Source organism: Parasteatoda tepidariorum, chromosome 4 (genome assembly GCF_043381705.1).
Source record: "Parasteatoda tepidariorum isolate YZ-2023 chromosome 4, CAS_Ptep_4.0, whole genome shotgun sequence".
Lineage (NCBI taxonomy): Eukaryota > Metazoa > Arthropoda > Arachnida > Araneae > Theridiidae > Parasteatoda > Parasteatoda tepidariorum.
Window position 1 is genome coordinate 65,858,120 of NC_092207.1, and position 25,001 is coordinate 65,883,120.

The following is a 25,001-nucleotide window of genomic DNA, read 5'->3' on the forward strand; positions in this document are numbered from 1 at the left end:
AACGGCTAAATGTTTCGGTTGCATGGTTATAATAATTCACATAAATTTGTTGGCGACTCGTGATCGCCAAGGTGTTCTTTTTAACCCATGTGGACATGCTAGTTGGCTTTGTTTTTGGCTATGATATATTATGATAAATCGCCAAATTTTGGATCTCCTACCCATACTCTTTCTCTGTCCGTTGAGAATAAATATATTCACTTTGAATTTCTAAATTGGAAAGGCTGGGACCCCTTCGGGGGACTCCCAGTCTTAATTTTCTAACGGTCAGAAATGTTGTTCTGCCTTTTTTTGATCTCTCAATAGAGAGTATTATTAATTTCATCCCTTTAAGGGATTTCTTATTTTATTGATGAAGTGGCCACTATAGAAATCTTAAGTTATGATTAATAAAACCTAAATTTACATTCAATGATTTGCACATTATTTCCTGGAAACTCAACGTTATTGTTTTTATTCATTCAATATTGGCCAAAATGAACATTCATACATTCCACTATCAACGATACGGTTAATGAAGGAAGCAGCAAAAGCTTTTCATCATTACAAAAGATCATATATTTTTGTTTTATTTACCAGAATTATGGCTTTTTTTTTGCCAGAAATGCCATTACCATAAAGAACGGTATTTTTACAAGAATTTTTTTTTCCGTAAAGAATGAGTTGTAATCACCTTTCTTAATGCAATCCCCTGTATTTCGTATTTTTCACGTGTATTTCGTATGAAATACGTGAGTAAAATACTGTTTGAAAATATACATTTTAGCTGCCGAAAATTAATTATTTGTTAGAGAAGAAAAGATTTCAAAATCTAAAGAATCATCATGGAGATAGCTAAACTCCGTGTCAGATAAAGTTTTTTTATTTGTTAGAGAAAGAGTGTTAACTGCTTAGTTTCTTATTAATTAATTCGAATTCGGGAAATTTTTTAGTGCCTTCAATTTAAGGGTTACGGGCAATATAGTAATAATTATCCAAAGGGATATTTTTGCATCGAATTGTTCATTCGTATTGTTTCCTTAAATGTATTGTTTAAATTTCTAGAATCTATACAAAATAACAAGATAACAGAATAGTACACGCCATCTATCTTATTGCTTTCATAGGAATTGTGATATTTTAACCAAAAACTCTTTTCTAAAGAACTTTAAAATGTAGCTTATCTCTGCAATACCCTAAACCCTTGAATTACAGGAATTCCCGTTTTCCTTGAATATTATAATAATTGTATAATTCAAATTTTTATAAGGTTTCCTAAGCAACTTTTTGAACGAAAACAAGCAAAACATTTTTTAGTAATTCCTAGTTAATTTCACATTGATTTATATTATAATTTTTATTAATTCATTCGCTCAAAACCTTAAATCTCGATTTCTTAAAATTAAGTTTAGCATTAATTAATCTAATGCTAATTGAAAAGCTTACATCCAATTCATACATTTTCAATAGGTACATAAACTCAAGCAAATACTAGGAGAAAGACTTTCGACCTATCCCACCCAAACAAGAAGGCGGAAACTTTGTGCAAACACTAAAGAAAATTAACAAAAGCACCGACCCTCATGACTCAATTATTGGTTTTCAACAAACGGTAGTTAAAATGAAGACGTAATAAAACAAACAGAACTTAAATTAAAATAAGCTAAACAGTTGTTAATCCCTCGAGTTGGAACGCTGGGAAGAAATTAATCGGAGGCGGAAAAGCAAAAACGTTTTCCAAGCTATATTTACTCAAACATTCGCGAATTCTCCAAGCTGATTGTTCGGGTTTACCCGGCATGCATTGTTGCTTCGAGGAACATCGATACAATGGTATTAGGCTTAGGAACAATACATTTTGATCAATTGATGCAATATATTAAAGGGTCTTGCAGGTAGATCTTGGTGCTTGTGCCATGGTTTCAAATGGCCATGGGCTGTTATAGTCTGAAAAGGGTTTTGGGAAATCATCTTAATCATTTCCTCAAACTCTGTTATGGACCATTTGTCCGGAATCGGAAACTAATTTACAAACTTCTCTTAGAACAATCTGAGGATAATTCAATTTGAGGTTAGCACGCGATTAAAATTTTCAAGCGGGGAAGGACAATAGAGCTAACATTTTCTACTAGGTTGTTCAGTTTGAATTAATCAGTTTTTGCTGTATTCTACATTTCCCGTACCAATCAGTATTAAAATACTAATACATCAAATTGTATTATATCGAATTTTAAAATAAGATCAACTGATATATTTTACATTAGAGAAAAGTAAAAATTTTCTCACTCTTCATTTCAATAGTGTTTGGAATAATTTAAACGTACGTAATTTTGAAATCTTAAGGTTTTTAATGAAATAAACTTCAACAGTTTAGCATCTCTAGTTAATTTAGGACTAAAAGAACACAACCAATATACTTGGTGTAATTTTTAATAATTGTTTTTAAATTAAAAACTGGTGTATACATATTTTTAGGAAGAAACGATTTTAAAATCCTTGTCAAAATGAAAACAAAATATTATCCATGTTCAGACTTGAAAATGAATATTTAACTGAGAAAGAACTTATAGAGAAATCGAAATTCGTCAAAACAATTGCGAGAGAGGCACGAGTGAAATTCGAAGCCAGTTTGACTGCTTGATGAAATGTGGAGATATTTCTAATATTCCCTCTTCAACTTTTCTCTGTTTTAAATTATGATAAATATACTCTGTGCTAAATGGGAATAATGCAAAACAACAAGAATAAAGCGCAAATAAAGAAACAAAATGGACATATTATAGTTTTGGTTCGATAAACAATAACATTCGTCAGCGTCCATTTACATTTTGAGTCACAACATTAAGGATGGTTCTTGTTTATAGTATCAAGACTATAGAATGCCCATTTTAACTTTTATATGTGTGCATTATTCTCATTCTTTTGATTTACTTCTCCCTGTTTCCTCCAGGAATCAAGTAGGTTTTCGTGTTTAAAGTGCCTTTTCTCCCAATTGTGATTCTTAAGATTTTGATAGCGTTTTTGTTTTTTCCTAAATTTAATAAAATATATATATATATATATATATATATATANTATATATGTTATATGCCAAATATATCATTTACAGAAAATAAAGTATATATCAAAATAAAACATCTCTGATACAAAATTGCGAAAATTTCAATAAATTTTAAAATATTTGTAAAGGCATGATTAAACTGTGATAAAGTATTTTTACTCGAGGACATTTTAATTGAAAATAGGATTTCAAATCTAATAAAAATAAATTTAATGAATTCTTTGCATAGACGCATTAAAAGTTCAATTTCATTCGAGCAAACTAATTTTTACATCTTATAAATGTATTCTTCTTCTTATCTTTCGAAATATAGATGAAATTTATAGCTAGCATGCATATTTTATCATCATATTTAAAATTAATATTACCGAAAAAAGAATTTAATGCTTCGTAGTCATGGAATTCTAAATATTCTATGATTTGCAAAAGACATATATTCACTAAAAGTAAATTTTTAAAATACAGTAAACCATCAAATATTTATGTACGATAAATATACATCGTGCGTTATGCCTTTTCTGAGTTTTTAAATTCTTTCCGTTTTTCGTTCAAATCTACTTATTGGTTGAATACATTAGAAAAATGATTTTAATTACAATTATGAATGAAAATATATTAAAATTTTAATTTTAAATGAAAAAAATCATAGCGAATGATTGTTCATTTAAGCAAATCAAACATTCATATTACGTTACTTTCAATTTGAAATACTACAAAAGAACTATGTTCCATGTCATTCTACAAAATCTCTTTTAAAAGTAAAATACTGTTTTTGCAGATTATAAATGAATCATTTCAATTCCGATAGAATTCTTTTAAAAAAAATTTAAATTCTTTATTAAAGTAATATTGTTTCATAAATCATCAAACGAATTAATTGCTAAAGTAGTTGCTAATAATCAATTATTTAATTAATAAGACGAGAGTAATTTGCTCCGCCCTAATGAGAGGTGGCAATATCGTTTGATCTAAGTTCTCGCATTTCTCTCGCTTGGCAGTTCTTTTCTTAAAAATTTTTAACAAAATGCTGCATTTTCAGATTGATCAAACGATACCGCCATTTCGAACTTTAAAATTCGATACCATACTTTATTTAAACATTTCTCCCCATGTGCTCTTTTGTCTCCGTTTAGAGCAAAAGCGGATAAAAGTGAAAGCATTTAATGAAAATTCGTGGCTACGCAACAATAGGAAATGAATGCAAATGAGGGGAGTGATTTGGCTCAAAGTGGACTTCGAAAGTAATGCAGGTACTTTAGCAAAGGTGATTTAAAAGTTGAATGCCATCTTGTACAATGTAAAATAAATGGCATTATTGGGAAAACTCTCTAATTTTTAGTTGGTGAAACTTTCGAACCAAACTTGAAACTGCCCTTTCAGCTATACCCTTAAGGCAAGGCTGTTAAAATTAAAATATTGTATCTACATTTTTAAGCAGTAATTAAATAAAATTGTTTTTTTGAGAATTGCAGTCTGGAAAAATTCTTCATGATTAAAATATAAATTTTACTTCTATTTAAAACTATTTTTAAACGATTAAGAGAGAAGAAAAATTTATAAGTAAATAAAATATACGTCCTGGTAGTTTTTCTTTTCTGTTTTTTCCAATTTTATCATTTTTTCACAATATTTCAATAAATTTTAGAACCTTCAGTAAGCCATTCCATCACAATTCAGTCTGTTGCTTCTGAAGTGGGCCAGGTTAGCATCATAGATTTTTGAGAAAAATGAGCTCCATCTTGAACTTAAAAACTCATCTCTCGAATTTTTATAGTCTTATCTAATTTTTAACAGTTAAGAGCGAAATAGTATTAGATAAATAAATTTTGCGATTTCAAATTTTTTTTCCCTGCAATTTTTGATTAAATCTAAGAAACTTTATTGAGCAATTCCATCTTGATTCATTCAGTTACAGCTGAAAAAAAGCTAGGTGGCCATGATCGAGCTTCAAAAAAATTGAAACAAATACATCTCCCAAATTTTCCAAACAGATTCAACACAAAAAATAAATACAAATGAAATTAATTAGTTTAAAGCAATTTAAAACTTTATCACTTTTTTTTACTTAAATATTCATATTACCGAAAAAGTGAAGCATTTTTAATTTACTACATTTAAAACTATTTAACTTGCAAATATTTCTTAATGACAGATTAAAATTTTAACTTAGCAGAGTTCTAATTAATATAAATACAATTTTAATAAGAAGAACAGTGCAAATTTTTATCTTGAAAAAATTAGGTTTCGAGAAATTTAAACTTATTTTCTCCATAAACAATTATTCTCTTTATAGTAGTTTTGGCGAATATTTCATTTTTAAATATAGCGTTTAGTATAATTCGTCTTAAGCTTCTACGAAAATTGAAAACAGTTTTTTTCATCTAACCATATCATCTTTGTTCAATATATATTGTTCTTTTTAGGATTAAACAAAAAAAAATCCTACTTAAGAAAATTTTTTTATTTCGAACAAACTGTTTGCAATCAGTGATTTGCATTCATGTTTTCAATTTCTCAAATAATATAGTAAAACCTCAGTTATTAAAATAGTGAAAAATTGTGACTAATGTTATTTAAAAGGCAATTAAAGGGATTTTGTATATAAAAAAAATTTAGAAAGATCCTTTTTTATACTAGATATGTATATTCGTTTAAAAATGTTACGAAACATAATTTGCAAAAAAGAATAATAAATAAATTAGAGTAAACAAAACAAATAAACAATGCTCTATTATTCCAAGTCTGTTACGTACTTACTAAACAAATAATATTTAAGTCTAATTTCAGATTTTTTTCCCTTTTTTTTAAAAAAAAATAGCCTTTTTTAAATAGAACTGTTACCGTGAATGGCCGAAATCAAAAGAATGTCGCCTTTCACTGTTGAATGTCAACAATCACAAAATTGCTTTGGTGAATGTCCGAAATATTTGTTACATCCGATTTGATATTAATTTATTCGTTGATATTATAATAATTATTCGATATTAATATCTGCTGAGGATAAGGAAAAACATCAGTGTTCGGAGTACCGGATAAATGTATGCCGGGCAGTGTCACTGAACCTTAAAAAAACATTAATGTAGGGCATACCGGACAAATGTATATCGGGCAGTGGCTCTGAGCTAGACCTAGTATATATTTCGGAAATTTGCCAAAGCGACTATGTGATTGTCGACATTCACCAGTGGAAGTCAACAACCACCAATTTCGGTCATTCACAGTAACAGAATCATTCAAAAATGGCCTATTTTCCCCCCTCTAGAATTAAAAGATAAATTCCATAAAAAGCAATCTAAAATTATAAATGTGGGGGTAAAATTCATTTCCGGAAAATTTGTGCTCAGCTGATTCCACATTAACTGAAAGAAGAACCAAAGAATGATAGAATGGCTGCATGTTTGCGTTATTTGGTCAAGTATTTAGTTAAGATATTTGACTGAGGTTTATTTCAACATTCTCCGTCCTGCCCAGATCTTTTCCCTTATGACTTTTTTCAGGTTGCATTTTTAGCAACCTGAAAAAAGCTATTCGTGGACATTGGTTTTATAACGACTATGAATTGCAGAAAAAATTAATCTAATGATACCTTTTGAATAAATTGAATTCCATGGTTACTTTGTATCACACGTTCGATCATAAAAAAGAAAGAAAGAGAAACAAAAGAAGCCTACACTTTTGAGAATCGCATATTAATATTTCGTAATAATAAAAGGGCTATTGAAACCTGTTAATACAGAACCGTTTTAACTGATTTACAACTCTAAATGTGTAATTTCTGAGAGAAATAATCTGAATAAATTTTTTAATCTCATATGTTGAAGAACTTTAGTTCTTCAACATATGAGATTAAAAATTAAAATTTAATTAAATAATTAATTTAATTAATTTTATTAAAATTTAAAAATATTTTCAAATTTTTTTAGCATATGAAATTACATAAATAGGAAACAGATAAGTTATTTTTCTCCCTTAAAATTTTTTTAGTATGTTTTAACATTTTCAGATGTATAAAACTATATTTAAAAAAAATATCGAACCAATTTACATTAATGTTTGAAAGTATTATACACAAAAAAAACAACTAGATGGCGCCATCAATATAAAATAAGATTTTTTTTCTCACAAACTTCCGTTATTTCTTTTCAATTTCTCACTAATTGATAAAATAGTTTCATTTTATTTAATTATTTAAATTTTTTTTAACTTTCTCTAAAAGTAGCTGACGGATTTTTCTGTGTAAAGAGATTCACTTATTTAAATAGCTACCATCTATATTATTTATTTGTTTATTTAATTATTTTTTGAGGATTACCACCATTTAAAATAAAAAGTAAAATAAATAAATAAAAAAAAGATGGTTTCTAGTTTGAACTTCCGAAATCATGGATTCTAAAATAGTTTCAAGTATTTAAATTCAAATTATTGATTTTATTGCAACATCACAGTCTTCTAAGCGACACCAATTTCTTAACATATGCCAGCAGGGCCGTTTTATCCATTAGGCACTGTAGGCAACTGCCTAGGGGCCCCGCCACGTTCAGGGGCCCTGTGCTACAGAGAAAAAAATTGACAATGTTTCTTAAACAGTAAAAATTTAATTCGAAATTTCAATGACGATTGTCTTGCTCTGTACATTACATCGACGCTCCTTTAGTACATTTCTGAACGCATTCCAAATTAGATATTAATATTATGATAGTTAGTTCATATATAACGCAGTAATATAATCGCAAGCAATTTTATCGCGGTAATTTTAACGCCGACTAATCAGATGACTATACAGCAAGAGCAGCTTTTTTAACACAACACGCTTGAAAAACGCGCAAAATTCTACGTTGTGAATGCACACTTACTGTTCTGGTACCTACCATAGGTATGTATATTCTATGGCCAAGCTACCAAAGAGTATGTAAAAATAAGGTTGGCAGTACTGGTTCGTTCGTCGCATGACTGGGGAATTCCCCGATCCGCTAAATACATACGTTGTATTGTGTCATAGACAACATTTTTGAAACATTTTTAATGTAATCGTTGAATTTTCACTTCGTGCAATTGAATTTTCACTTCGGCTGAACGTTTCCTTAAATTTCTTCTCATACAGAACCACAAAGGGGAAGAACTAGCCACCGAGAATTGAAATTAATTAAAAACTGTCTTCGTTCAACTATGTCTCAAAACCGTTTAAATTCATTGGCCATAATGGCAATTGAAAATGATGTATTGGAAAAGGTTAACTTTCAGGATGTCTTGAACGATTTTGTAACAAAAAAAGTTAGAAGAGTTAATATTTAAGCTTATTGTATGATTTTTTTAAAATGCATATATTAATTACTTATATTCTTTTCGGTTGATTCAATATTTTTATTGAATAATGTGATAATATACTATATATAATATACTGTGATATATAATAATTAGGAAGTTAGAAGACGGTAGGGGAGGGGGCCCGAGACGAGCATTGCCTAGGGGCCGCGACATGCATAAGCCGGCCCTGTATGCCAGATTAACGTTAAAATATAAAAAGAAATTTTTGAATATTCGAAACTATTCAGAAGTATAATAGCGAAGTAGCAGCGCCGGATTCCCCATTAGGCCATGGCCTAGGGCCCCCAATGATTAGGGACTCCTTTAAAAAGGATTTTTTGATAATAAATTTTAAAAAGTTAAGGAAAAAAAAAATTTTTTTTTTTAAATCAATTTTAAATATATATTCAAATTTTTTCAAAATGTTATGATTATTTTTTTTGTTCTAATTTAACAAAATAAATCAAAATTATTATTTTTTCTTTTTAAATATGCTTTCTTAAATGAAAAGATATGTAAATACTTCTATAATTGAATAAATTAAAAATATAAGCGAAAAATAACTTAATCGAAGGGCCCCAAAAATTTGAGTGGCCTAGGGCCCAGAGTACGCTTTATCCGGCCCTGCGAACTAGCAATGGACAGTTAAAAATGAATATTGAAAAACCAAATCATTATATCAGATTAGGTAGAATAATTCAGCTTTTAAAAATATATTCGAATGACACAATAGGGAAATATTGAAATATTTCGATTTACTTATAGCAATTTTAAAATACTTTCTTAATGAAAATAATGTACTATATTTTAGATTTTATTTTAACACATTATCCTATTTCTTCCTCTTTTGAGCATATAAACAGTAGTAATATAATGATTTTTTTTATTGATTTTTTTTATGATCGTCGTAGGGCAGAAGGGAATAATGATTAATGTCCCCTACAATAATTAGAAATTTCTAAAAATTTCGTAATTGAAAAATCATCACCGATTTAAATTTATTTAATTTAAAAACAAGTTAATAAATTAATAATAATAAATCATTTCGCATAAAAATTTGGCAGAGTGAAGAAACGTAAATCCTTTTGATTTTTTAAATGACATTTAACGGACTGAAGTACTATTTCAAACTTATCCCCCTCTCGAAAAAAAAAATTGTCGACATTCACCAGTGGAAGNAAAAAAAAAAAAAAAAAAAAAAAAAAAAAAAAAAAAAAAAAAAAAAAAAAAAAATCAGTCTTGCTCCTAAATAACCAACACACACACACACAATAAGTGGAACCATTACTACGATTGGTTTTAAGACGATTACTACAACTGAATATTGGAAAACAAATTTGTGCATTAAGCACTGAAACATGTGAACTGTGTGTTTAAATAAAACACATTAGACAAATATTTTAAAGTACAATTAACCAAATGCAGTTGCAATGAATATTATAACTTGGTGTAATGCAATAAATGCACCCTGATCATCTAATGTAAATACATTTTCTTTAAATATAATATATATTTTTCAATTGAACCCTAAAATTTAAAGCTTGCTTTGCTTCAATTTATATTTAAATATTTCTTAAATTGTAAGTTTCCGATAATTCGAGGTAGACTCCGTCCCATCCACCTCGAATTATCGAATTAATTGACAAATACAGTATATTTGTTGCGTTTATTTAAGGTTCTAATGGTCATTAAAAAAAGAGAGAGATCTTTTTCAAGATTAAAGCAATTCCTACTTCGAGCTACTCCGTCATTTTATTTCGCTGAAACAACATCTGTTCTTCAAACTTCAGGTTTATAAGCCGTCCATATACGTTATTTTTACCAAATGTCTGAACACTGGTTATAATTTTGTAATGTGTGAATATTTTTTTTACAAATTATAATTTTATCAAAAATATATCCACCAATAAAAGTTACGTTTAAAGTTAAATGGCATATACTGTCGTACAATAAGCAACAAAAAACGAAGTAGCCTTTAGCATTAAAGCTCATTCGTAGGTCACAGCCAGAGTAACTTTTCCACAATGTAGACTTTGGCCGAAGTAGCCTCGAAACATAAATTTTGTTTGTGCTCAGTAAAGAATAATTATATTTTTGTCTGATAAAACGCTATAATTGTAACATTACAGATCACATATTACCGTCGTTGAACAGCCGACCCAATTTTAAGAGTTTACGACTACTAATGCTCAACTCCGTAGCCTTGTAATTTTGAACCCAATTCAGAAGACAAGGGAACTCCTAGATGCATTGGGAGAAATTTTGCCTTCGTGGTGAACTGGAGCTAACCCGCATTTGCGTTACATTGAGAGGAAGACCACGAGAAACATCCACGGTTAGCCTGACGTCAAGGGGAATCTAACCCATGATCCGTCTACCACTGAGGATATTTCTCGTCAGCACTGTGGTCGGTGCAAATCAGATGCAGAATTCGTATCGACTGGGATCCGAACCCGGTTCGCCTCATTGGAAGGCGAACGCTCTATCCCATGAGCCATCGCGGCTCATTACAGAACATAGTACTTTTAAAACTCCTTGGATAGCTACTTTTTCATAATTAATAATTTGGTAAAACTAGTCTAGAAAACATAAGGTTTTGGTATTCATATGCATGGGCTTGGTTACGCCTTGTAATTATAAACAAAGGATTTTTTATTTAAACTAAAGCAGAACAACAACTTATTGTGGCATTATTCTATTGCATATTTATTAGTACTATTTTCACACTTACTTTTCTAGTTCCAATTGTACAGTTAAGAATTTTATATCATTAAAGACTGTATTTCCATCTCCCCTACGCAACCACTACACCCACATACAAATTCTCCATATCAGAAGAAATCTTTTATTTAAAATTTCAGTGGTTTTTAAAAATAAAGAACTTCCACTTCCACCAAATACTTTGGTCAGAAAAAAGTGTATATTTTTCTTAATGTTAAGTCAAAATCGATATTCATAATTTAATTGTTCTTTCAATTCTGTTAGATTACTCATTCTATGTGCTTCAATTGCTCATTCAATGTTCTTCAATTGCTCATGCAATGTATTCAATTACTCAATCAATGTTTTTCAATTACTCATTCAAGTTGTTCGATTTTCACTATATCATTATTTTAATAAGAAAAGTTTGGTTTATGTCTGAACATTCCTTATGAACCAAAAAAAGCTCTTGTTTTATTTATTATTATTTAATTCTAATACTGTGATACCTATACCATTTTTATAATATTCGGAGCTTCTAAAATTTGTTTTGAATACTTTAAAACACTTATATATGTTTAATAAAATGACTTGAATCATATAAAATGTGTAGGATAAGAGCAATAAAACAATGAACTTAAATAATTTACTTTTCTTTTATTCACAAAATCAACAGGCAGCATAATGCAAAAGCATAAATGTAACATATATACGGATAATGAAGATTTACAAAAATTTCAATATGTATTATGATATTTCATAAAACCTCAGCCGATGGTGTTAAAATTTTTTTTGCAAAAAATGCTTTAAAATAATAATAATAATACAATAATTTTATCAACAATTTAGAATAAATTTACAGAACAAAAATTAAATATTCATATGTTTGTCATAGTTTGCCTATGACGTAGATTGAAAAGCATCTTATAATATCAATAATATTATTTTATATCAAAGATATTAAACTAGCTATTTGAAGAATATCATACGTCCTAATCAGTTCTAGAAAGTAAAATGCTTTTTTTGTTATTTATCAAAATCTATTCGTTTCCCTTTAAGCGCATTGTCCCAAAAGATATGCAATTTTAACAAGAATCTATAAACTCTCTAAGGAGACGAAAGAATATCTTTCAAGCATTAAAAATTTCAAATATATTTACGTATGTTAATATTTTTAACTGTGTTTTATACACTTCTTATCATTTTAAAACTAAAAATTAGAGAATACGCATTATTTTTCAGAATCCTATAATTACATTTTTCTGGAGCTATTCTTTGCTTATTTATTTTAAATAAGCTAAAAACAGATTAAAACTAATTGAAACGAATTTAAGCAAAAATGCATTTCTTTGACCCTCAACCATGAAATCATTAGGAACACACCGCTTTCAAAATTAATTATCATAATCATATAAATTATCATATTTTATATAAAATTGAATTATCATTAGGAAACAAAACGGCTTAAAGAAAGAAAAAAAACTTTTAGTTGGGTAAAAAATTAATCGATGTTTCATAAAAAATATTTATTTTAAAATAAAACTATTTTTGTTTCCGTTTCCCTGTAGCTATTAAAAATAGCATCGATATGTTAAATAACAAGTAGGCCTTTTAAAGTTCTAGAACTGATTCAAACTATTTTTGCGAAATTTATACAAATGAAAGACAACTTAATTTTAAATGAATCATTTAGTAATTTAATTTGCATCTTAATAATAGTACTCACGTTTAGAGTCAATGAAGTAAATGATTAAATATTTATATAACATTATTAACTGGATATATGCCCAGTGAAATGTTATAATCGTCATAGTTATTTAAACTTATGATATAAAATTTAAAAAAGAAATCAACTTAAGCACGCATTCTTTTTATGTCAGAAAATTTTCACGGGAATAATAACCGGATACATTCTGTCAAATTGTATATTTTGAATAGGAAATTTTTCTACTGATCATTCAGAATTGTACAAGAGAAGAAAAAAAAAACAGAAAAAATAAAAATCTTATTCATGACTTGGCGACTAACCTCAGAAAAATGAAAGTAAAATTCTGAAAGATAGTTGCGGGGCATTTTTACATAAAGAAAATAAGAATGACGAAAAAAAATATAATATCTTTTGTGAATTAGATTGTTATTTTTAAAAGAAACATTTTTTCAGAAGAAAAAGATTTTATAACATTAAGCTTTTCGATTCTCTTAACTCAGAAATTACATGTGTGAAACTTTTAAAATAAATCAGATTTTGAATGAAATAATAATGAAAAACCTATGAATAAAAATGAAAAACCTATGCATTCCGGACAAAACTCTAAAAACTCTTTTATATCTTTACTCTATCAACTTAACAATTTACTTAGTTACTGAACCATAAAAAGAAATAAGAAATGTACATAATTGCTCCCTTTTTAGCGGCAAAAAGCAACAATAAATATATTTACATGAATAGAGAGCTTTCTGACACTTCAATAATGTTTCGAATTTTAGCTGTACCTAAAATTTTACTTTCATCAGAAAGTTATCATACTAAAACCTAAACATCTTCAAAATCTTTCCTTATCGGAGACTACACAGAGAAAAATTCCGGATAAAATTGCAATAAAAAAGTACCTCCACTCAGGGGGACGGTACTTTTTACCGTGAAGTTCATTTTTAACAGAACATATTACGAAACAAAAAATGAATTTTACGGCAGTACTTTATACCTTAATTTGATCTGGATTTTTTTCCCAACAGGACTAGCAGAAAGTTCTAACAATGCTAATTAAAGCATGTTAACATGAATTTTATAAATTGCAAAGTAAATAGAAAAAAGATGACCATGTAAATACCATCGTTTTTAAGTTGATATATTTCTGCTTATTACTCCTTCCTGCAACAGATGACAAATAACTTTAGGATTAGATGAATATTATATTCCACTAGATGAGAGTCTTAAAAGTTTAAACTTTTCCCACAAATCATAATTTGAATAATATAATTTAATAAAAATATTTTAAGAACTGACAATTGTTAACTTTTTTTATCATGGCAATTAAATTGATTCATTTATTAATTTTAAAATACAAGGTTAGTTTTCATTTTTCTCAAAATATAGTTAATTTTTCGCAGAATTAGCGATAAACGTTTTCCTGAATAAGCATTTGCAACGTTACTATTTGTAGTAAGTTCTTCAGTAATTAAGAATACGAATAATAAGCTGTTATTAATCATTAAAACTAATTAAGATTAATCATTGAACTGTATAAAAAATTGATACGCACAACATGGTTTAAGCTTAAAGCGAAAGAAAAAACATGAGTTCTCTCAGAAATGGTATTTCAGATGCTTAAACTACGATAATAGCTTGAAAATAAGAACAATATTCCAGAAACACCATTTTCAAAGACAAACTAAAAATTTTAAGCAGCAAATAATCATAAAAAAGTAGAGGTTCTTAATTTAAAAAGTTAGGTACCTCTTTTCTCGGAAGTAAATTTTATAAGCATGTATATCAGATCTCTAATTAGTAACTAAGACCAATTTAAATGCATATTATAATTATTTCTACCATCTACTTTTTTTGCATGTCAGTCTGTCTGGGTTGGAGGCTTTTATCATGTCTGAAGCTTTCTCAGCGATCATAATGATGGGGGCATTCGTATTTCCAGACACTAATGTTGGCATGACAGATCCATCTACAACTCGAAGATTTTTAACTCCAATCACCCTGTTAAAACAAAGAGAATCATTTGTTAAACAAATTTTAAAAAATTAAAAAATTTATCTAAATCATTTTAAAACAAAATAAGAGTTTAAAAAATTAATAATTTGAAAATTAGATGCTAAAATGGCTTCTTTTTTTTTAATAAATTTTTATTGTAGTACTAGATTTTCCGAAAAGCTAACTTTCAAAATGATACGCTTATTAGATTAGCAAACAATGCAGAGTAAAATCTAAACGCTGTGCTTACAATATCAGGAAAAAAAATTATTAACGGTAAAAATTTAGTTGTAATATTCCTAATTTATCTGATGTATTTAATGCTTCTCAATTTTTAAATTATAAAATGTTTATTTGAGCTCAACCTATTTTTTTTTATACTTGACAAATAATATTTGATCTACAATATTTTATTGGATGCATATTGTGCATAACTTAATCTTTATCCCATTGTATATGATATATTGTAGTGTATATCATGTTTTAATGATATTTCATATAAATGTCTCTTTTATTTTCAACTTATCTTAAAATTATTATTATTATAGAAAAAAAATATTCTATAGTGATAAAAATTAGTTTTACTTACAATATTATGATAAAATGAAAGTGATTTATCATATATTCTATAATTAATAAAATTTATAATTAGTTAAAAATAGTTTTAATTAATTTTTTAAAAAAAGTTTAAAAACTAAAATCGAAATTTTAAAAATGAGAATTCACCCATAAGTCTTCAATGTATGAATATTAATGTGGTGTTTGTGTGTATTTAGAATATTGTATAATTTAAAAAATTTTTACCAGTGTTCATTTCATAATAGTATTTTTAAACATTAATTTTCAGAAAACCTTCAAAATTTTTATTGTAATTAAACATCTTCCTTTTAAAGGTACTATTTAGTAATTGGAAGATTGTTTATAGTATCAAAGTTCTGAAAATCTTAGATTAGTTAAAAATGGTATATTATCACCTTTAAAGATTTTGATTTGCAAATATTCTACTATTTTCATATATCTTAGTTTTTACATTTCACTTACTTTAACTCTGGATCTACAACTGCAGTTTTGTCTGTTCTTCGTCCCATCTTACAGGTGCCAACAGGGTGATACAAGGTGTAGGTATACATTCTTCCAACGCATCTCAAGTAATCTTCTGAATAAAGTTTGTGTTTTTCACAGCCTGGAAACTTTGTTTTGAACATTTTGGCGCCGATCTCTTTGAAAGCTTTTGTCTTCTCAACGATGTTCACGCATTCTTTCATAACTAAAATAATAACAGCGACAAATGATTACCATAATATTTCGTTAATCATTTCTTACCTTAACTTACATCTCCTAAATATGAGAATTTTTTTATAAATGCCTTTAGTATGATTTCAGAGTATTTCAGAAGTATTAATTAAACATTACATTATTAGTTATAATTTAATAGTATGTAAGTTAAATAATTTAATAATTAAAAATAAATATTAAGTTTTAATAATTTATTATTAAATTATTAATTAATTTATTGATTTATAATTTTATAATTCTTATGTGTCTCAAATGAAGTAAAAAAATAAAAAGAAATAAATAAGAAATAAATTCCTTCTTTAATGACATACGAAAAACTATACAAATTAATCTTATTCAAAAATATGGATAGCCAAGTAATAATAACTAAGATGTTTTTTGTGAAAAAAAAAGTTAACTTTTGAAGTGGATTTACCTTCAACCAATCTGTCAAGATCTTCGTCATATTGAAAAAGATTTGGATCAATGAGGGGGTGTTCCTTGGGATTGGTGGAAGCAAGTCTGATTGTTCCTCTGCTCTTCGGCCTTAGGTAACATGGAAAAAACGTGAAAGTATTCTTTCCCGTGTATGGAGCATATACTTGTCTGTACACCTAAAAATGTATTAAAATATTTAAATAAAAAAACTGACCAGAAATTTTTTTAAAAAAAACGCGTTATTTAAGTTTTATAAATAATACGAAAAAGGGTACTCTTTTTAGTATCTTTAGAAATGTATTCGTGTGGGTATTTGATCATTTCTATCAACTAACACATCGTATGAAAATGAAAAGAATATTTATAAAAAGTACGCTTTAAAAATTATGTTCTTAACCAGATAAATTACACTTTTTTTCTCTTAATTTAACAAAAACATTATTTTTTTTATATATACATTATTTCAAATTTAATTCAATGCAATTAAATCAAAATAAGATTACTAAAACATGTATTTTCTTTCTTTTTTTTTACATTTTCACAGGATTCAGTATAATTTATCTTAGCTTTCAAAGTTATTATGATTGAAGTAGCTTTATAAAATAGATCCACGAAGACTTCTAACAATATTTTTAAGAAACAATATTTTTAAAGAGTAATTTTTTTATAACGAAAATTTAAGCCATGTTTAAAAAATTAGTTTAAAATGCAACAATAAAATAAATATAATGAACTTACTTTATCTGTTATCCCGACTGCGCTTTTCAAGATTGTGCCATAATCACTAGCAGGAGAACCAGCAGCCAGGTGGATTTCTATATCGGGCCAGTCTATGGTTGGGTCATTGTACTTGGAGTTGATGTAGGCCATACCTTCAATTCCAGAAAAGCTGGTAAGAGGTCCTGGAATTGAAATAAATTGTACCATTTTAGAAGATCATTAAACTCTATTGCAAACATGGATATCTCAGTATAAGTCTTTAACAAAAAGTTTTCTACTAAGAAAAAACTATTTAATCTTTTGCTTACGGCTGGTAAAACTGATGATCCAGAATATCGGGTGCTATCAAGTGCCATAAGCAAAAGATTAATCAATGCAAATTTTAAGAGCAAATGATTGATACTAACCAGTTCCATACTTGTTAAATTCCCCAAGATTGAATGGGCTCAGTATTTTGCCAAGAAGGATAGGTTCTGCTTTAGTAGCCTCAAAGTTCAGAGATGTGGTTCCAACGTGATCTTGTAAGTTATCCCCCACAGGAAGATCGGCAATAACTTTAATCTGAAATCAGAAAAATTAATGTAATTTCGAACCTCCGTTCCATTCTCGAAATTTAAATTTATTAAAATATGTAAAAATTAATCTTACAATTAAATTTTTTACAATACCGTATACACTATCAAAATAATAATGATAATAAAAGTAATTTTAATAATCGTGATAATCTTTATCTAATAAAGAATGAATTATTATTTCATTCATTAAGATCAATCTGCATAATTGACAATTTCAATGTTTACCAAAAAAAGACCTTAATTTCCCAAAATATCTGAAAGATGAAGTATAAGGAGATGTAACAATGGCAAAAATTCAGATTGGTTAATGGCAAACATTTAGTAAACGAATATCGTTCGAATATCGTAATAAACGAAAATCGTTCAAAAAAAGTTATTATTTGGGTGCAGGTTCAAAAGACTCGAGGTACCCAAAAAGAAAACCCCTTGAGTTTAAAATTAGTGGCTCAAATTTAACATAGATGCAGAAATAAATTCTACACAATTGGTAAAACAAAAGTCTTTTACACTATCCAATTATAATCTTCCTACATTAAGAAATTTTTCCTGATCTTAAAAATACTTTTATAAAGGATAGTTTTAAGCTACTATTTTTAATATTGCCCTTCTTAAAATAAATTATTTAAAATAAATCGTCTGACGAAACACATATCTTTTTTTTTTTTACTTACTCCCAATTTGGTCAAGTGTTCCTTAGGTCCAATACCAGATAACATCAGAAGTTGGGGAGAATTGATAGTGCCACCACTAATAATCACTTCCTTCTTAGCTTTTACTGTGTAGATGTTTTTGTTGATTTCAAACTGCACACCATATGCTTCTTTCTTATCATTGATCAAAACCTGAAATCATAGAAAATATATTTAAGTAAACGTAGTCAGTCAATTTATGCCGTATTTAATTAGAAGAGTTAGTGGAAAAACACGTTAAGATTTGCTTAAGTGTATCTGAGAAACAATGTTTCGAATGCCTTAACAATGTTTAGAAACATCAAAAAGCTGGTTACAAAACATGTTTTCTCATTACTAAACGCTTTAACCTTTTAACTGTCATACCCGAAATTTTCTCGGGATATCTTTTTTTTTAATGCGTCGTATCTTTATACCCTAATATATGTCGGGAAAAATTTATTTCGGCTTCATCTCTTTATCAAACCCAAATCTATCACCGAGAAAAGTTGACTGAGATGCAATTTAGAACAATAGATGGCAGCACTTTACTGAAGGTTTCAAAGAATAAAGGTTTATTTAAAGTACGCGGCATTTTTATGTTGCAAAATGGCGTCCAGTTCTTTGAAACGTTATATAGATGATTTATTTCTTTAAAAAATAATTATATTATTTTTTTTAATTTTCGAAAAATAATGCTCCATTAGTAGTGAACTTTATCACTGCTACGCTGTGTGGCAACCGCCTCAATTGAATATGCAGTGACTGCGAAACCTTGAAATTTATATGCATGTAATTCAAAATATCAGTTTTTAACTACTAAGTATATTTTATTTTGTACTAAACAATTGTTTTTTGAAGAAAAAAAATGACAATTTATGTACCCAAATCATCCAAAACAACTTAAACAGTAAAACGTTTTAAAGATTGATTTAGAAAAATAACTTAACAAACATGCTGTTCCACTAATCTCTTCTCTTATTTATCAGGTTTTCTATTTACCTTAAGAACAAAAGCGTTTTCTATGATATCTAGATTTTTTCGACCAGAAGCTGGAATCAAGAAAGCCTTTGCCGTACTGCACCTTCTACCATTTCTGATTGTCCCTTGCAATTTTGAAAAACCTGTTAAAAATTGAGTAATTTAATAAGAAAATTATGGCACTTGGACATACATATTTAAAGCATGTGCAACACTATTGAAAAGCTTACCAGTTTGCTTTTCACTGTTGATGTCTCTGTACTCATAACCTCTTTCAGAAGCAGCTTTGGCAAATGCTGTCATCAAAGTGCTATTATACTGGGGACTTGACACAGTTAAATACCCATCGCTGCCATGAAGAGCTGTAGGTAAGAACATACTATTAATCAGGGGTAATTGTGACACAAAGTGAGAAACCCTGAAAACTTTATGCACAAAAAATAGATATCAATTTATATACCATACATGTTTCGTTTCAACCATAATTTATTTTTAAATAAAGTTTATAATTAAATTTTCTATCAATGATGAATATCACACCTTTAGTGTAACTAATTTAAGAAAAATCTTAGTTCTTACAAGAATTGCGATAATGGATTTTAAAATCACGTGAATACAAATCGCGATGTACGATTTTGGTAATTAGAGTTTATTTCAATTAAAGCTTTATAGACAATATTCAAAATAATAATTGTCTTAAATTATTAAGTAACAGATTTTCCGACTTAATTCACTATTTACAAATTTTTAGCATCAATTTTTTAAAAAATAAATGTTTTGCTTTTAAGCTGTTTCTTTCACAATGTTTTTCCGAGTACTTTATTAACTGCTAATACTTCTATATCGTTGTCGATAATTTTGCCTATCGAAAGGATAATTCTCATTAATTTAGAAGCAGAAAAGATAAAACACAGCTTTACTCAGTTTACTAACAATATAGAAGCAGCCAACGATGAATCTCGCAAAAAGAGTTCCACTTACTTGATTTTTGACAGATTTCCTTATCGGTGTTATTTTCAGACTTGATGAAGTAGGGTTTTACATCTTTCCATGACCATCCATCTGCTCCATCCTCTGCCCATTGGTCGTAATCCCTTTTATTTCCGCGAACATACATGAAGAAGTTTAGAAGACTAGATCCACCTATGCCTTTTCCCCTGGGCCATTGAAGTTGCTGAAATTTAATATGAAATACTTCATTTAAAAAATTTAGTATATCATCGAATTCAGTAATAATTGTCGAACATATTCAACTAAAAATAAAATAAGTACACACTTTGGGAAATTGAAAATACTAACAAATTATGAGTCCAATTACACTAAATAAAACAAAAGTAATTCCAGCTGAACTTGCTCCTAATTTTACTTTCAGATCTTTAAAAGAAAAGAAATTACTTTAATTTATTTATTTATATTTATTTATTTTCATTTTTTTCCTTGCAGATGCAAAGACTTACTCATTGAGTTTGTAACAAAATGCCTTGAGAACGCGGCAGTTTAGATGAAGTTAGCACTTTCATGACGAATTGAAATGTAAATAAAATGACTTTTTATTTAAAAAAAAAGCATTTTAAACTTACCCTGTTATCATAACCTAGAGCTCCCCTTTTTTGAGGCACTGTCTTATATTCCCAGTCATATTTCCCATGTTGCAAAAGAAATGCAGCTGCAGGAATCTCTGTGATTGCATCGGGATTGGGCCCAGCTTCCAAAAGAAGAACGGATACGCAGGGATCTTCCGAGAGACGAGAAGCAACTACTGACCCAGCAGATCCAGCACCAACTACATGAAAAGAAAAAAATAATAACAAATTTCATGACCATAAGAAATTTCATGGCCATAGATCCAAGACTCAAAGGTCATCAAATATGATTGATTTCAAATATAGAACACAATTTTTCTTTATTGTATACATAGTTGATATAGGAAATTTTATTCTGTTAGCTACCATTTTTATGAAATTATGGGCAAGTTTTGTTTTGTGAAGATGACTGAGTTATTTTGTGTCAAAATTTACTTACCTAAACACAGTTGAATTGAAAATTAAAACCATTATATAGTTATCATGTTTTGTTATAAAATGTTTTAATAATAATAAATATTTAAATTGCTTTAAAGGTGTGTTTATCTTATTTATTACGTTGGTGAATCAAAAACTGGAAACTGTTTTCTTTTTTCTATGTAAAGAAAGCAAAAATAAAAACAAAGCAATTTAATGCTTTTCAGTTAACTTTAATAAAACGATAAAAATAACTATAAAACCACAAAAACCTTATCAGGCATCACTTAATAAAGTGTGAAAAACAATTAAAACTCTTAGGAATCTTTGATATAATGCCCAATATCCTATAAATTTATTTTAATTTATTTTCTTCATTCCTTATTTTCTATGAGGACGGGGATTGCAAGACGAAAACATTTTTAATTATTTGAAAACAGCAGAAATAATCTCAGCAGTAAATAAAATACTTCGTCTAAATGTTTTTTTTTTAAAGGAAAAAAAAGAAGACTTCAAGAAACTAAATAAAATTTAGTGCATTGAACTTACATTTCATTTAAGTTTAAAATATTTATTGGAAAAAATTCTAATTTTAAAAACAAACTATTTTTACCAAAAATAAAATAAAAGTAGATTCACCATAAGACTGAACTATTTTCATTTCTTTTTTTTTACCATAATTTCTATTTAAAAAGTTACCTTTGTTTTTATTTTATTTTACCAAAAGTTTCTGATAGTTAAATGTCTAATTGATTGTTCGGCAGTTGCGTCATTTATGACTAATGGATTATTAAATAGCTTTCTCCTCTAATAATAATCATTCAACACAATTAGACCGGAATAAACACCATTAATAAGTCAGTTGTTTCATCAACGTATATAATTTATCATACTCATCCGCAATGATAACACAGTGAGCATGCGCAGTCAATAGCAATCGTTGAATTTAGAATACTAGATCATGAGCGACAATTTTGATTTAATTTAACTCATAACGTGTACAAAACTTTTACATCATTACATTCCTTTCATTTACATCAGTAAAAACAGTTTTGTTAACCTTTGGAAGGAAAATTATACAATATCAAAAGCTTAGTTCAATAAAATTCTATGAAAATAATCCATGAATATATAGTACCTAAGAATATTTAAAGGATTAAGAAACTACGCCTGATAAGAGTAAAATAGGCTTATTGGAAGGCTTATTGTATTGTTTAAAATATATTAAAATGTTTAAATATTACGAATTTCTCAATGCATTAAAAGAAAACATTAAATTAACAAATAAAAAAAATTAGGCATGAAACATTTTAAAGTTTAAGTATTTTAAAAATTGCATTACCTATCATTATCTTATTTCATTTATTAAATCATGGCAGAAAATTACAAAACATTTAAACTGAAAAGGAATTTATAATAAACGATTACCATTATGTTTTGTTGTTAAAAATTTAGAATATGTCGTTCAACTTTGGCATCATTGAGAGCAATGTGAATTGTGAAAATTACACGTTTGAGTATTATTGAGAAATTTTAGAAAAACGAATTTCAAATTAAAAATATTTGACCCATGATTTATCTCAATCATTTGTAAAAAATAGTAACATGTTAAAGAAAAAAAAAAGTAAAAAAATTATAGATGGTTTGAAAAGAAAAAGTAGAGTCTAATGACTTTCAGGTGAAACAACCCTACTCAATGATTACTTTTTAAAAACACTAAAAAGAGAAAAATAATGAAAAAATATAGAAATTTCTATTTAACAAAAATATGACTTAAAAAGTTTCACCAGTTTAAAGATTTAGTTTAGGTCAGATTTCAATAAAGTTTAAACCAAAATAAACAAATTACTCAAAACAAGAAAAATATTTTGAAATTACTCTGTAAGCCGATGATGTATGGTATTTACAATTGAAAGATTATTTTCTACAAATTGAAAGATAATTTATAAATTAAAGCAAACTATCTTTATTCTTTGAAGAAAAATTTAATTAATGCTCTATTTACCTTTTTAGAAAGCATAAGTTTATTAGAGAAATATAAAGATAGTTTAAATGCAGTAAACAACTACAAAAAGAATAGACAAAAACCATGTGTATACATAAACATAGTAAAAAGAAAAAACTATATATATAATGCAAAGCATAAGGCAATTCTAAAATTAATTAAGACAACTTCAAATAGCAATATTAACGTAAATTATTTTCTTCGTTCCTGTTAAATGAAGAAAATATAGCTCTTTCGAAAATAAAAATTCCACAATTTTAAAACCTTTTTATATCATTCGTGAACCATGGTTTTTAATTTTGTTACTACAATAAATGAAATGACATGCAAAACAAAGTATTTTATACTTTTGAAAAACTTCATAAACTCATTACATAAGAATACAATGATGCAAAACAAATTTTTAATCATTTAAAAAAAATGAAATCATCTATAAATTTAACTTACCAACAATGTAGTCATACTCTCGATTAAAAGTATCTGACGTGTACGGCTTGTACGCTGTCATCAAAGTATTAATTGCTAAAAACACTTGGAATGGTATATTAAAGAAACTCATTTTTAATGACTCGTTCTCCCTACACAAAGTAAAATGATAACTTAGCAGAAAAAAGGCGAACTTAAGAGATGGTCTGTTTTTCAACGATCTGACGATAGAGAATTTGCAAGGAAAACTTAGAATGAATGTTGAAATTTTGAACCTCGCGCACTTTTATACGATTGAAAAGAGTAGAAGGTGTGGGTAGGGACGGTACTTATCAATGTATTTATTTTGTTCTTCCTCGTACCACAGTTGGGCATGGCTAACTGGATAGCCAATAAAAAAAGGGATGATCTTCCCCCAAAGAAGGGGAGATAAAGATGAAGTGTGCGTGAGATCCCTGTCGAAAAGTTTGACCATACACCTGTGCCCTTGCGCAGGAAGGTCACACGTACTATAGTTTGATAAGAATAATAATTTTAAGGAGTTATGTTACTATATGGAATGCATATGGTACTTAGGAATAGATTAGACTGATATTACTAAAATTGAATTAGTCACAGTATCAGTAATTGCTGGGAAAAATCATAAGAAAGAAATGTAAGTAAAGAGGGGCACATTTGAACAAATTATTAAAAAATTCGAGATTTTATCATCGTGAATTTATATAGTGTTAAGTAAAGTGCATCGAAAATACTAATGAATATCGTATACAAAAATCAAAGAAAAAAAAAGAAATTTTAAAATTTCTGAACAAATAAAAAAGTTATAGATTTCCAAAATGTTGACATTTTTGATCAAAAGTGCTGCATGGCTGGGTACGGTTAAACAAAATTGGGGCACCTGCGAAATTTTTTTGAAAAATCCATATTTTTCTCATTTGAAATTTAAATAGGGTAAATTAAACAGTGTAAATTAATGGTGCAAAATAAATACTTATAGCAATTACAGTACCTAAAATTAAAGTTGAAAATTCTCTGAAAAAAAATTAAAGACTTATACAAAAAGCGCAAAGGTACACTATGGTGGGTCCATGCATGTCTTATGTTCTTCTCTGCTTAAGTACTGCTTCCATTTCCTTCGTACTTCTCGATGTTCATCACATACCATG

The 25,001-nt window shown here is 27.9% G+C and overlaps 1 protein-coding gene and 1 long non-coding RNA gene across 2 annotated transcripts in view; one reads left to right on the forward strand and one right to left on the reverse strand.

Annotated features, from left to right (window-relative positions):
• The window catches only part of LOC107453588 (uncharacterized), a 23,474-nt gene extending 1,952 nt beyond the window's left edge, over positions 1-21,522 (forward strand). Inside the window, exon 2 of the long non-coding RNA XR_001585354.3 lies at positions 20,848-21,522. This is a non-coding gene — a long non-coding RNA (uncharacterized lncRNA). The remainder of the gene's footprint in view (positions 1-20,847) is intronic.
• Positions 11,682-24,200, reverse strand: LOC107453587 (L-sorbose 1-dehydrogenase). The gene is made up of 11 exons (XM_016070463.3): positions 23,857-24,200; positions 20,985-21,187; positions 20,386-20,578; positions 19,635-19,766; positions 19,426-19,547; positions 18,427-18,597; positions 17,588-17,741; positions 17,199-17,362; positions 16,459-16,636; positions 15,789-16,014; positions 11,682-14,753 (listed from the first exon to the last, which is right to left on the reverse strand). The coding sequence occupies exons 1-11, from the start codon at positions 23,966-23,968 to the stop codon at positions 14,591-14,593; spliced, it is 1,818 nt and encodes a 605-aa protein (XP_015925949.1). The 5' UTR covers positions 23,969-24,200; the 3' UTR covers positions 11,682-14,590.
• Between the last annotated feature and the right edge of the window lie 801 nt (positions 24,201-25,001).